Source organism: Bos indicus x Bos taurus, chromosome 2 (genome assembly GCF_003369695.1).
Source record: "Bos indicus x Bos taurus breed Angus x Brahman F1 hybrid chromosome 2, Bos_hybrid_MaternalHap_v2.0, whole genome shotgun sequence".
In the NCBI taxonomy this organism is placed as follows: Eukaryota; Metazoa; Chordata; class Mammalia; order Artiodactyla; family Bovidae; genus Bos; species Bos indicus x Bos taurus.
The window spans coordinates 26,548,225-26,563,330 of NC_040077.1; the positions used below are offsets into that span (position 1 = coordinate 26,548,225).

A 15,106-nucleotide genomic window follows, 5' to 3' on the forward strand; every position below is an offset into this window, starting at 1 on the left:
AGATAAATGTGAAAACTGAGAAAATTGTAGGTCTTCACTGACTTTCAGTTCAGTTCAGTTCAGTCACTCAGTCATGTCCAACTCTTTGCAACCCCATGAGTCGCAGCACGCCAGACCTCCCTGTCCATCACCAACTCCCAGAGTTCACTCAGACTCATGTCCATCAAGTCAGTGTTGCCATCCAGCCATCTCATCCTCTGTCATCCCCTTCTCCTCCTGCCCCCACTCCCTCCCAGCATCAGAGTCTAGAATAATTGAATTGTCACTGTGTGTCTTCTTACAGTTTTATTTCTGGAACTTGTAAAATGCTGTTTGTTTTTTTTTTTTTTAGTTAATTTATTTATTTTTGGCTGTGCTGGGTCTTAGTTGCTCCATGGGCTTTTCTCTAGTTAGGGACTACTCTCTAGTTGCGAGGTATGGGCTTCTCATTGCAGTGGCTTCTCTTGTTGCTTGGAGCCCAAGCTCTGGAGCACAGGCTCAGTAGTTGTGGCACATGGGCTTAGTTTTCCCATGGCATGTGGGATCTTCCCAGGCCAGGGATGGAACCCGTGTCTCCTGCTTTGGCAGACGAATTCTTTACCGCTGAGCCACCAGGGAAGCCCCAGTGATGCTTTTTGAACTATATGAGAAAATCAATTATATATATCAGAATATGTTTTTACTTAGAAGACAGTGTTTCTAATAAGTAAAAATAAAAGTCTATCTTTTTGCCTAGCATAGTGCCTGCTGTTTATTAAGTATTGGATGAATGAACTTAAAAAAAAGAATGAAAGAAAAATGAAGTCTGATTATTATTATAAATTAGGAAGCTTTCTTATTATATGATGAGTCTATAAAATGCACTTATATCATGGAAATTAGTGATACTATCTTTTTGTCATTTCAATGACTAAGGAATTCTGGAACAGAATTTTATACTTATAAAATCAATTTGTAACTTATCTGATTTATTTTTTTCTACATTAATATTTAGAGTTACTAGAGATTAGTGATGGAATTAAATAGATTATAGCCAGGTAGAGAACTTATTAACAGTGATACATGTGTCATTTAACTGTGGGCATGTTCATTTAACTATAGGCTTGTTTGATAAAGAGTTCTACTTAGGATAATAATTAGGCTAAATTTTGTTTTGTTTTGCTGAGGTTTTTTAAACAGTAATTTTTTTGTTCTATTTTTTACAGATTCATCCTTTTGCAATTCTTGCTATTATTCTTCCATTCAGCACCCTGAACTATGATCCACCTCAAAGGGATGAATTTTTTGGAACTTGCATTCAACACCTTAATTCTTACTTAAGTAGGTATATTGTTTAGTACTACCTGGATGAGGAGGTTGGAGAATACTGTTGCTACTACTCTTAAGACATACCGCTCTTTTAAAGGATAACAAAAATATCCATGAGTTTTATACCTTCAAAAAAATGTTTTGGATCCATTTTTTAAAACTTTTTTATTATGATAAATGTCAAGCTTGCATTAGAAAGTAGAGAATTGAACAAGTAGCACTTATGAACTCACTAGGTAGATTCAGTAATTGTTCACATTTTATCATATTTGCTTTATTGTTTCTCTTGCTCTCATTTTTTCTATGCCATTTCAAAGTAAGTTGTAGGCAATGTGAATCTTTACATCTAATTGCTTAATTGCTTAGACCTCCTAAGAATAATGATCTCCTAAGTCACCACAATACTGTTATCACATAGAGAAAATTAGTTGTCCCTGATATATAATATACGGCTTCCCTGGTAGCTCAGTCAGTAAAGAATCTGCCTGCAATGCAGGAGACAGGGTTGGAAGATCCTTGGATTGGAAGATCCTCTGGAGAAGGAAATGGCAATCTACCCCAATATTCTTGCCTGGGAAATCCCATGGACAGAGGAGCCTGGAGGGCTACTATCTATAGGGTTGCAAAAGAGTCAGACATGACTTAGAGACTAAACAACAACAATATGTAGTATACAATCTATTTTTAAGTCTCCCTCATTATTCCCAAAATACTTTATTTACAGTGATTATTTTGGACACAGGATCCAGTCAAGGTTCACTCATTCCAGTAGGTTATCTCTCTAACATTTTGCCAGATTTGCTCTGTGTGTTTGTGTGTGTGTGTGTTTGTCTGTGTATATGATGAACCATTTGAAGTGCCAGCCCTAAATACTTCAGGTTATAAGGACATTCTCCTATGCAAACACAATGCCAGTATCACACTTAAGAAAACGAACAAGTACCACTTACTACCTAGTATTAGTCACTCAGCCATGTCCAACTCTTGGTGACCCCATAGCCTGCTGTCCATGGAATTCTCCAGGCCAGAATACTGGAGTGGGTAGCCATTCCCTTCTCCAGGGGATCTTCCCAACCCAGAGATCAAACCCGCGTCTCCTGCGTCTACTGCATTGTGGGCAGGTTCTTTACCTTCTAAGCCAACTGGGAAGCTACTGCCTACTCAATCCATAATAAAAATTTCCCAACTGTCACCAAATTTTCTTTGATAAATTTTTTAAAGAAACTAATGTTGGGCTACATCACTTTCTCCCTATCTTTTTTTCTCTTGATATTTTTTTTGTAAAAGGGGTTGGCCATTTATTATGGGTTGTGCCCCATTCTGGATTTGTTTGAGTGCTTTCTTTTAACTTGCTCCTCCATCATCTGTATCCCTAGTAAACTGGAAGTTAGGTATAGATGCTTGGTTAGATTCAGAGTGAACATTTTCAGCAAAAAATGTTTTGTATGTGGAGCTGTATATCTGATATTTTTATCATTTCTGGAGACATATAACATGTGATTGTTTTTGTCAATTTTAATAGTTTTGTTTTTTTTTAATAGAAAACAAATATTTCTTAAGATCCTTTATAGATATTTATTAATTGTCAGAAAGGTTGTTGCTTTGGGACTGATTATTATGTCTCTTTAAAAAGTCTAAATAGTGTTTTAGTACCAGAAAAAAAGTGGAATAGAAATATTCCTTCCTACTACTGGCCTTAGCAGAAGCAGTATGTGAGGACAGCAAAGACAGGAAATTATTTTTTTCTTTTCATTTATTTTGGTCCTGAATTATGTTTGTTTCTATTTGGCCTTAAAGAAAAAGGCTTTATGGGGCTTCTCTTCTCAGACTCATTCTTCTTGCATGTCAGGATAATGTGAGAGTTTAGAGGTGAAATGTCTGGCTCAGTAGTTACTGCTCTTTCAGTCAGTATTCACCAAGTTCTTACTGTCAGGTGGTCGTTAGTCACTGGAGATGTAGGAGGGAGTAAAAACCAGATAGACTTTACTGTCATTGAGTTTACTTTCTGGCGGGGTGAAATTGGTGTACATAATAAGCAAGTTCATAAGGTCCACTGGTGATAAGACTCTAAGAGCACTAGAGCAGGGTAGGCATGGAGGGTGGAGGATAGTGAGGCGGGCCAGATGGAGTAAGGAGACGTCATTGACCATGGATTGAATGAAGTGAGAGAGTGACCCATGCCCAGAGTTGGAGAGGAGCATCCCAGGATAAAGAAAAGCAAGTGCAAAGGGCCGTGAGGTGAGAACATGCTTGGTTTCTTTTTAGGAACAGCAGATTCAGTGTGGCAGGAATGGAATGAGGGAGACCAAGTTGATAGGAGAAGAAACTGGCTTTCCTCAGAACTTTTTGCTGTGCCTGGAGAGTAAGAAATAGTCATTCTGTTATCCAAGCAACAAATACTTAACTGAGAGCTTCTGTGTCCAGCATAAGATGTTAGGCTCTATTTTATGGTATGTTTCTCTAGGCATATAGACCTCTAGTCAGGCTGTGTGAGACAGTATAAATATATTAATGATGTCAGTATGATGTTCGTGGACATTGGTATATTTTTTGTAGGATCTTTGTGCCAGATAGTATCTGACCTATTTTTGTGTCTTTAATAGACAAGTAAAGTGCGACTGTGACATGTGTGTGTTTATTCATGTACAGATGTATGCATGTGTGGCATTCATATATACTCCCCTTTTAGTCATAGAACTATGTATAGAAAGATGAGACTTGAAATTGAAAGATGAGACTTTGCATATGCTTTCTTGGTTGTTCAGTTGTGTGTCAACAACCAGAGGGAAATGAAAATACATTCTTTTTTTTGTTTTTCTTCAAATAAGGGATATAAGAGATGAGAGTCTGAGAAGTACAGCTTTGATTTTTGAAGACTTTACTGTGAAAATGATTGCAAAATTCTTGGAGACCTAAAGCAGAATTTTAAGTAATTTATGGAATGATACTTTTCTTTATTTTAAAGAAACATTCGTTTTGACAGATCAGTTTTGCTGGTAGATCATCACGTAACCTTGTTTGTGACTTGATCTTGCTTTATTAAATAGCCTCAGGAAAACAATTGGAAGATTTAACATCTTTTTTTTGTCCTTTGTAAGAACATTTGCTGCTAAAGGTGCATTTTAGGTGATCCCTTCCCTCTCATCAGAAATGTCTTTTGGCAGAGAAAGACAAATATCAATATCAAAGACAAATATCACCTGTGATATCACTTATATGGGTAATCTAAAGTATCATACAAATGAACATATTGACAAAACAGGAACAGACTCGTGACATAGAAAACAAACTTACGGTTGGTTACCAAAGGGGAAAGAGGTGGGAGGGATAAATTAGGAATTTAGGATTAGTGGATAAAAACTACTATATATAAAGTATATAAACAAATTCCTACCATATAGCACAGGGAACTGTATTCAGTGTATTGTAATGAACTATAATGGAAAAGGGTATGAAAGAAGAGAATATATGTATATAATCTCTTTTTTTAATATATATATATATATAACAATCCCTGTGCTGTACCTCAGAAACTAACACAACATTGTAAATGAACTATACTCCAATAAAAAATTTAAAAAAAAGAAAGAGAGAAAGGAAATTCCTCTTGGATAAAGCAAATCAGGTAAATAACTGCAAGCCTTGTCCTCTGGGATACACAGTGTGGTGCTGGCTGACCGGTCATGGAGGAGGTACTAGATGAGACTGATCTTCATACATGTCTGTCCTCAGCCTGGGGGTCTGAGAGCCCTAGAAAGCAGCATAGCCCAGTGGTTCAGACTCCAGAGATGGACTCTCCTAAGTTAAATCTCACCCTCCACTAGTCAATCATGCTGAGGCACATCATTAAACTTCTCTGTGCTTCAGTACAGTTGGTTTATAAAGTGGAGATAATAAGCATTCCTGTTATACACTAAAGTGAGGTTTTAAATGAGGTAGTATTTATAAAGTGCTTAGAATGATTCTCCACACAGTCTGAGCAATATTATCAGTATATAGAGAATGGTGGCCTTTCTTATTTTTACATACTTTACTGACCTTTTGTTTCTTTTTTTTTTCCCCATTATATATAGGAGTTTTTATTGAAAAACAAAACCAAAAACAAACACGTGTACTTGAACATCAAAAGTTACTGTTAATCACAGAAACAGACATCTCAAGTTAGTGATTTTAGTGCTTTTCTATGTGTGATAAAATACAAGAGTCTGGGCTCACTGAAATTTTTCCTCTGATGTGAATCTTAGCTACCTAGGGCCAGTGTCCGGTTTTTCTTCATCCTGAATTCCCCTCCGGGTGCACCGTTGTAGGTGGTTGCAGTGGCTGATGCCTTGGTAGTATGACCTTTTGTTTCCAGTCTTTCTCTTTTCAAGGCAATTTAAAGACTTTTATTGGAAGTATAATAATAATGAAGACATGTTCATACATCAGTTATATATATATATACGCACACATATATACACAGTATATGTGGATTTATAGAAATTGAATCATGTAAGAAATCAGTACCCAGATCAAAAAAATAGAATATTATCAAGAGCATGGTAACCTTCCTGGCTTTCGTTTTTGTTCTTCCCCCACCCAAAGGTAACCACTTTACTACCATCCTTACTTGTGACAGTATAGATTAATTTTGTCAAGGCTGTGTTCGTATCATTTTTTAAAAACCTGGTTTTACTGAATAAAGTATGTATTTACATGTATGTGAAGCAGCTGTACATTAAAAATTTTTTTTGTAATTTTGTTTTAGGTGTATTGGATCCTCTCGTGTTAGTGTTTCTTGGTTACTCTTTGGCCACGCTTCAGTATTTTCCCGAAGACCTATTGAAGGCAATTTTTAACATCAAATTCTTAGCTAGATTAGATTCTCAACTTGAACGTATGTATCAACAATTTAATTTAATACATTATCACTTATATTTAAATCCAAGTTTCAGCTCTGCCTACCTACTTAAGCATTTAAATGTTCATACTGATTTTTTTTTATTATTGTAGAATATAGAACAGTATAAAATAGAAAATGAAAGATTATTCATAATCTTACCACCAAGTGAAACTGCCATTTTTAATATTTTAGAATGTTTCTTTTATGTCTCCTGACTTCATATATATATGTTGATATATCTATATGTTTTAAGACAAAATTTGAATTATATATATATTGACTTTTGTCTGTTGCCTTTTATCATTGAACTATATTTTGAAAGATTTTCCATGCCATTACATTTTTTTTTGATGTCATTAGTTTGTTTTTTGTTTATAGAATCTGACATTGTCCTCATCTTTGTTTCCTTAGGATAAGTTGCTAAACGTGGAATATTAGGTCAATGAATATTCTTTGGCAGTATTTTTAAAAATATGGTTTTAACATTCATAATTAGGGAGAACAGCATAGATGTTGGTCCTAATGATCACATTGAGTGTAATAATTTAAAAATATAGAACATGTATATACAAATGAAATGAGTTTATAATATGAAAATAAAAGTTACAGTCATTAATGGGATAAATGAGTGTGAAAAATGAATTGTCTTTGCTGAGTTCAAAGTCTATTAATGTATTTTTTAAATTTCAGTTATATATTCGTCTCTAAATATGAAGATCCAATTTCGTCTTATGGAATTAAATAGAGCAGTCTGCTTGGAATGTCCTGAATATCAGATTCCGTGGTTTCATGACCGCTTCTGTCAACAACACTATAATAAAGGTTTGAGTTTTCTTTGGGTCAGAAAGTAAAGTTTAATTCTAAAGCACATTATTAGGTAGTGCACGGTTTTTATTGTTGAACCTATCATGACACCAGAATTCCAAGAGTGCCATAACTTGTTTAATGGAAACATTTTGTAGATGAAATTTGTGTTATAAAAATTTCTTAATATTTAGGACACTAAACCTCTTTTGGGAGAGAGCCAAAGAACTTGTATTGAATTTAATGTCATTGCATATGGTATTATTAGTACAGCAAGGCTCTTGTTGGAAATATTAATCTTTATTTTTTAGTTTGTAGATGTGGAATGATTTTCGTTCAAAAACTGATTATTTTAAGTGAACTAACTGTTTTTATTTCATGAAGATTTTGGCAGCATGAATGGAGCACAACAGCAGATTTATAAAATGTTAGCAGAGGTACTGGGAGGAATCAATTTTGTGAAAGCCTCCGTTCTTACACCTTATTACTACACAGTAGGTAAGTCTTTGGTAGGTTATTAACAACTTTCAGAAAATCAGACTAAATAGAATCATCTCATCACCTGGAATTTTAAAAATTTAAAAAAGTTATTTCATTATCTTGAAGATTTTCAGAGAATTCCCTGGTAGTCCAGTGGTTAGGACTTTGTGCTTCCACTTGTAGGGAGCATAGGTTTGATCTGGGCTGGAGGAAGCAGAAGCTGGAATCAGGACTGCCAGGAGAAATACCAGTAACCTCATATATGCAGATGACACCACCCTTAATGGCAGGAAGTGAAGAAGAACTAAAGAGCCCCTTGATGAAAGTGACGGAGGAGAGTGAAAAAGTTGGCTTAAAGCTCAACATTCAGAAAACTAAGATCATAGCATCCAGTCTCATCACTTTATGGCAAATAGATGGGGAAACAGTGGAAACAGTGGCTGACTTTATTTTTCTGGGCTCCAGAATCACTGCGGATGGTGATTGCAGCCATGAAATTAAAAGACGCTTACTCCTTGGAAGGAAAGTTATGACCAGCCTAGATAGCATATTAAAAAGCAGAGACATTACTTTTCCAACTAAGGTCCATCTAGTCAAGGCTATGGTTTTTCCTGTGGTCATGTATGGATGTGAGAGTTGGACTGTGAAGAAAGCTGAGCGCCGAACAATTAATGCTTTTAAACTGTGGTGTTGGAGAAGACTCTTGAGTCCCTTAGACTGCAAGGAGATCCAACCAGTCCATTCTGAAGGAGATCAGTCCTGGGTGTTCGTTGGAAGGACTGATGCTAAAGCTGAACTCCAATACTTTGGCCACCTGTTGCAGAGAGCTGACTCATTTGAAAAGACCCTGATGCTGGGCAAGATTGAGGGCAGAAGGAGAAGGGGATGACAGAGGATGAGAATGTTGGATGGCATCACCGACACAATGGACATGGGTTTGGGTGGACTCCGGGAGTTGGGGACGGACAGGGAGGCCTGGCGTGCTGCGATTCATGGGGTCGCAAAGAGTCAGACACGACTGAGCGACTGAACTGAACTGAACAGGAAACTGGGATTATTATGTCCCAAGCCCATTGTATTGCCAGTTCATATTTGTATTAATACCTTATGTTGTCAAGTAGCTTATTTTTATGTGAAAATATATGTGTCATTAAAAATAAGATTTAATTGGTAATATTTGTGAAGATATGGTATAATTAACACAATTGTATGATTACCATTTAGTACCGTTTAATACAATGGTATGATTATCATTTAGTACCACTTAGTACAATGGTACTAAGATTGGGAAGAAAACACTTACTTATATGATACATAACACATGCTTATAGAGAAGGGACAGATAACCTAAAAAAGGAAAACCACCCATGATACAACCACTGTTTGCTTCTGGTGTCTGTTTTTCTCTTTTTGGCTTTTTTTTTTTTTTCATTTTTAATGACATTTGTTTTCTTTCTAAATTTTACAAGGAGTACTTTTTCATGTGTACAAGCAATATGTATCTTAAAAAATTCTGATTTTTTAAAACCAAAATGACTTTTTATAGTATGTGACTTTAAAAGTGAAGTGAAAGTGAAAGTCGCTCAGTCGTGCCTGACTGTGACCCCATGGACTGTAGTAGTAGTCCGTGGAATTCTCCAGGTCAGAATACTGGAGTGGGTAGCCTTTCCCTTCTCCAGGGGATCTTCCCAACCCGGGGATCGAGCCCAGGTCTCCTTCATTGCAGGCAGATTCTTTACCAGCTGAGCCACAGGGAAGCCCAACTTTGTTTATATATTGTGAATATTTTTTCTATGTCAACAAATACACAACATTCTTTTTAGTAACTGTATATATTTCATTGAATGAGTATGCTATAGTTTACTAAGGTTTTTTGCTGCTATGTGCATCTCTCAAACAATGCTGTAATTTCATATAACAACAATAGTAATTAATACACTCACATATTGATTATTATGTTAGACATTATTTATTTTAAAATTTTATTTATTTATTTTTGGCTGTGCTGGGTCTTTGTTGCTGCACGGGCTTTTCTCTAACAGTGGTGAGTGTGACTACTCTCTAGTTGCGGTGTGTGCGCTTCTTATTGCAGTGGCTTCTCTCGTTGTGAGCACAGGCTCTAGGAACACATGGGCTTGGTAATTGTGGTGCATGGTTTTAGTTGCTCTGTTGCATGTGGGATCTTCCCACACCAGGGATCAAACCAATGTCTCCTGCATTGGCAGGCAGATTCTTTACCACTAAGCTACCAGGCAAGCCCTTAAGTGCTTTATATATAATAAGCTTATTATATCCCCTTAAGTTTTGCAAATACTCTTTTTTATAGATGAGGAAACTGAGGCCCAGAGACATTGTTGTTTGCCCAAGGTTATATAGCTGACAAATGGCAAAGCCAGAATGACTTATGCATTCTAGCTCCAGAATTCATTCTCTTAAAAATGAGAAAAGTATATTTCATGTTTCATAATTAACTTGAAGATGCTTCAGTGCCTCAGTTTCCCTTAAGAATAGGTAATTAAATCCACTCTTCCTTTTCATTCCTTGTTTCTTTTTTTCTTGGTTTAAATACTTTTATCATTGTTTTTATTATGGGAAAAATTAAAATACTTATACATAAAATACATATACAAAAATAGAATAGTATACGTATACAAAAATAGAGAGAATAGTATAATGAACCCTCATCCAGCATTAAAAATGATCAATACTCACTAACCAGAATCCCACCTGATCCTTTCCAAACAAATCACAGATAATATATCATTTCAAAAGGTATATCTAAAAGGATATATAACCATAGTGCCATCATTTTCATCTCTACAACTACTCATAATAATTTCTTAATATTATATTGCTTATCAACATTTAACTATCTCCATTATCTTATCTCCATTATCTTGTATATGTTGTATTTTACTGTTTGTTAAAATTGGAATCCAAATTTTACCTTTGGGTAATCTGTCTTTTTAAGTTCTACCTTTCTTTTTTCCTTCTACAGTTTATTTATTGAAAATAAGTTTTTTGTTTTTTCATATTTTGAACTTTTCCAGTTGCAGTTCTGTGATGTCATTCAACATGCTCCTGCATCCCCCATTTTTCCTGTAAACCAATAGTTAGATCTAGAGGTTTGACTAGATTATTCAACCAGGTTAGTTTGGGGACAGTAGGGATGGTTTTTTTTGCCAGCTCTTTCATAAGTGGTATGTGCTTATTGCATCTTATCATAAGACATACAATTCTAGTTGTCTTACTATTATTATATTAAGATTCATCAGTGTGTTTGTAGGTCATCAGTGCCTCCATTAGGAAGTTTGCTCCTTAGCTTGTCACCTAATGATTTTAGCAGCCATTTAAATTATTATCTAAATGCATCATTCGTCAGGGGTAGCAAAGTAATGATACTGTGCATCTATCATTTCTTCTGCATTTATTAGCTGGACTTTGTCTAAAAAGAACTTTCCTATGTCAGCTGTTTAGTTACCCGATGTACAGTTCATACAGGAAAGACAGGATGCTTGCCTGAATCTTTGTCTCTGCTAATTTTCTGATGAGTTGGTTTAGCTTCTCAGACTGTGAACAAGAGATTTAAAAGGATTGAGATAAAACTTCTTAATGTGATTTGGCTTGAAGTGAAGTGAAGTTGCTCAGTCGTGTCCAACTCTTTGTGACCCCATGGACTGTAGCCTACGAGGCTCCTCCATCCATGGGATTTTCCAGGCAAGAGTACTAGAGTGGGTTGCCATTTCCTTCTCCAGGAGATCTTCCCAACCCAGGGGTCAAACCTGGGTTGCATTGAAGGCAGATGCTTTACTGTTTGAGCTACCAAGGAAGCTGTGATTTGGTTTAGTGCAGTGCTAATTATAGCCCTCATGTTAACCAGTAGTTTGGTAATACTTACTGGTTGATTTTTATTGATCAATTTTCAACGAGGTGCTCTTGGATCATATAATAAGTTGGATAGGGACTTCCCCTGGCAGTCCAGTGGTTAAGACTCTGCACTTCCACAGCAGGGAACATGGATTCTATGCCTGGAGGGGGAACTAAGATCCTGCATGCCACATGGTGTGGCCTAAATAAATAAATAAATGAAAGAAGTTGGATAATTAGAGAGGTACCTCATCATGTTTGTGAGGGTGTGTCTTTATATACATGTGTAAATATTTAAGATATATCTTAAAATTTTACCTATAAGAATTTACCTGATTCATATTGTTGATTCCTGTGCTTCCTTATAGACTTTGAGTGTATCTTGGATAAAAGGAGAAACCCTCTTCCTTATGGAAGCCATAATACAACTTTGGAAAAACTGCCAAAAATACACTTGGAATCAAATACTCAAATAGCTGGATCAAGACTGCCACCAGGAGCTGAAAAGTAACTTTCTTTTAGCTTCAGATTTTATTATCTAAATGTTAAATTGGACACAATTTAATGAGTTCAACTATCAAGGATTGTTTATAGTAGAATATACTCCTCATATATGTCACAAATTCTACCTACATACCTTTGCTTTTGTTGTGCTTTCTGCCTGAATCTCCATCCTTCATGTCCAAAGCTGCTGCTGCTGCTGCTAAGTCACTTCAGTCGTGTCCGACTCTGTGCGAGCCCATAGACGGCAGCCCACCAGGCTCCCCCATCCCTGGGATTCTCCAGGCAAGAACACTGGAGTGGGTGGCCATTTCCTTCTCCAATGCATGAAAGTGGAAAGTGAAAGTGAAGTCGCTCAGTCCTGTCCTACTCTTAGGGACCCCATGGACTGCAGCCTACCAGGCTCCTCCATCCATGGGATTTTCCAGGCAAGAGTACTGGAGTGGGATGCCATTGCCTTCTCCGGTCCAAAGCTGAGCAGTCTCTAAAGCACTAACCTTCCCACTGTCCTCATTGGAAATAAATAGTATCTTCTTCTTTGGACCTCCCGTGCCTCTATACTTTTCTGAAAACCACACAGCTGCTTTGTACACTGAATTACAGTTATGTGCTGTATATCTTATGTTCTTTGTTTGACTATTTGTTGTTATTCAGTTGCTCAGTTGTGTCTAACTCTTTGCAACCCCATGGACTGCAGCATGGCAGGCTTCCCTTTCCTACACTATCTCCTGGAGTTTGCTCAAATTCATGTCCATTGAGTCGATGATACCATCCAACCATCTGTCTCATCCTCTGTCACCCTCTTCTCCTGCCCTCAATCTTTCCCTGTATCAGGGTCTTTTCCAGTGGGTCAGCTCTTCACATCAAGTGGCCAAAATACTGGGGCTTCAGCTTCAGCATCAGTCCTTCCAGTGAATATTCAGGACTGATCTCCTTTAGGATGGACTGGTTGGATCTCCTTGCAGTTCAAAGGACTCTCAAGAGTCTTCTTCAGCATCACAGATCAAAAGCATCAATTCTTCAGCACTTAGCCTTCTTTGTGGTCCAACTCTCACATCTGTACATGACTGCTGGAAAGATCTTAGCTTTGACTAGATGGACTTTTGTCAGCGAAGTGATGTCTCTGCTTTTTAATACATTTGACTATAAGCTGTGTCTTTTTATGTCTCTCACAGTACCTTACATATGGTAGGTGGATAATAAATATATGCAGGACAGAGAAACACAGATGAAAGCATGTAGATACTATAATTTGGTTTAATCTAATGAACAGGATTACCTGTCATTGATAGCACCCCACTCCAGTACTCTTGCCTGGAAAATCCCATGGACGGAGGAGCCTGGTAGGCTGCAGTCCATGGAGTCTTGAAGTCGGACACGACTAAGCGACTTCACTTTCACTTTTCACTTTAATGCATTGGAGAAGGAAATGGCAACCCACTCCACTGTTCTTGCCTGGAGAATCCCAGAGATGGCGGAGCCTGGTGGGCTGCCATCTATGGGGTCGCACAGAGTCGGACACGACTGAAGCGACTTAGCAGCAGCAGCAGCAGCAGCATACTCAGTTGGCTTATTTAGTTTATAAGGATACACCTTGTTTCTGAAATGTTTGTAATTACTCAGTTTCTCACTTTAATTTCAGAAGTAAATATTTATTTTTCTTATATAGGATCGCTTTGGAATTTTTGGATTCAAGAGCATTTTGTAGAAACATCCCTCATTTAAAAGGAAAATCTGCTATGAAAAAACGACATTTGGAAATTTTGGGCTATCATGTGATTCAGGTATGAAATACTTATATAATTCAGCCTCTAAAAACCCCAGAGACTTTGGTTTTACATGTATCCTCTTTTAAGGTGAAAGTTATAGATTTACCTTTTTTTTAATATTAAGAAAAGCTATATTAAAATATCTCTGAAATAGAATACTCTCCATTTTTTTTGAAGAATAGCAAATAAAAATCAGTTTTTAAATTGTCTCTAGACAATCTCTTGATTTTTATATTTATCTTACAATGAAGAGAGGCTCTATGGAGATGGATGGAGTTATAAGAGAAAAAGGCTAGTGTATAAATATAGGACAGTCACATAGGAAAAAGCGTCCATTCTTGCTATTGTAGAACTAGGAGCATGAAAGCTTTGAGGCAGAAAAGGGTCTTCCAGCTGTTGTCATGAAGGACAACCTTCCAAAAAGTGTTCAAAGGCTATGCTTATGTAAACTAATGTCTTAGGGTCTTACAGCTCTTTTCAGTATTCTTAGAAGCCTTCGCTGATCTTTTTTGTTGTTGCTTTCGAGCTTTCGTTTAGACTACGTTACTTCTTTTACAGATCCCTCATTTCGAATGGAACTCCATGGCACTGTCAACAAGGGATGCTCGGATGGACTATCTGAGAGAACGGATATTTGGAGAAGGCAAATCATGATTGTAGCTTTTACTGAAAATTAGTTGTTATCATGTTGTGTCACATTTGGAGTTAATTTAATTAAGTGGCTTGACTCAATTAAAAAGTAATAATGTAGAACTGACTGATTTCTAGGTCAATTGAATATTAAAATTAACAGACATTTTACAATTGAGTATTTTCTCTACTGTCTAGTTTGGAAACTTTAAAATTCTTAATATAAAAGACATGTAGCTTTTAGGAAACTTAAATAGTTCACTGTTCATTCCTTGAGTGCATACTATGTGCCAAGAACTATTTTATTTTTTATTTTAATTATTTTTTGTTCCAAGAACTATTTTAGATACTGGGTATACTGGAGTTAGTACAGTATATCTTTCATGGGTTGAGTTAAACACAATAAATTAATATAGTTCATTATATCAATATCTTAGATGATATTGAAAACTGTAGAGAAAAATTTGAACCTTGGTGGGGGAGTGATAGGAATATTGTGGGTGGGTATAATTTACATAGGGTAATCTGGGAAAGACTCACTGAGGTGATAATGAGTCAAGACACAAGGAATTATCTGGGAGTGGAGAACTCTAGGCAGAAGGACCAGTAAGTGCAAGTATTCCTGGCATGTTTGAAAATAACAAGGAATCTACCGTGGCTGGAGCACAAGTGGGAGGTGGAGGTTAGAAGTATATGAAAGGGTGAGATTGATAACAGTGTCAAATATATACTACCTCCTGGCTACCCTGAGATAAGAGGCCATTGGAGAGTTCCTAGTAAAGAAATAAAAACTCGTATTTTCACTGGATCACTTTTGCTACTCTGTTTAGCTGATGAGAAAAAAAACTGCAGTGGGGCAACTGTATAAGCAGGGAAATCCATTAAA

The 15,106-nt window shown here is 36.6% G+C and overlaps 1 protein-coding gene across 4 annotated transcripts in view; it reads left to right on the forward strand.

The window, feature by feature from the left end:
• The window catches only part of FASTKD1 (FAST kinase domains 1), a 36,259-nt gene extending 21,861 nt beyond the window's left edge, over positions 1-14,398 (forward strand). For all 4 annotated transcript variants that reach the window (XM_027558267.1, XM_027558291.1, XM_027558276.1 and 1 more), the window contains exons 9-15: positions 1,185-1,299; positions 6,035-6,163; positions 6,860-6,991; positions 7,358-7,471; positions 11,689-11,827; positions 13,491-13,605; positions 14,149-14,398. In XM_027558267.1, coding sequence (XP_027414068.1) covers positions 1,185-1,299; positions 6,035-6,163; positions 6,860-6,991; positions 7,358-7,471; positions 11,689-11,827; positions 13,491-13,605; positions 14,149-14,244 — 840 coding nt within the window. In that variant the 3' untranslated portion in view covers positions 14,245-14,398. The remainder of the gene's footprint in view (positions 1-1,184; positions 1,300-6,034; positions 6,164-6,859; positions 6,992-7,357; positions 7,472-11,688; positions 11,828-13,490; positions 13,606-14,148) is intronic.
• Positions 14,399-15,106: the final 708 nt, after the last annotated feature.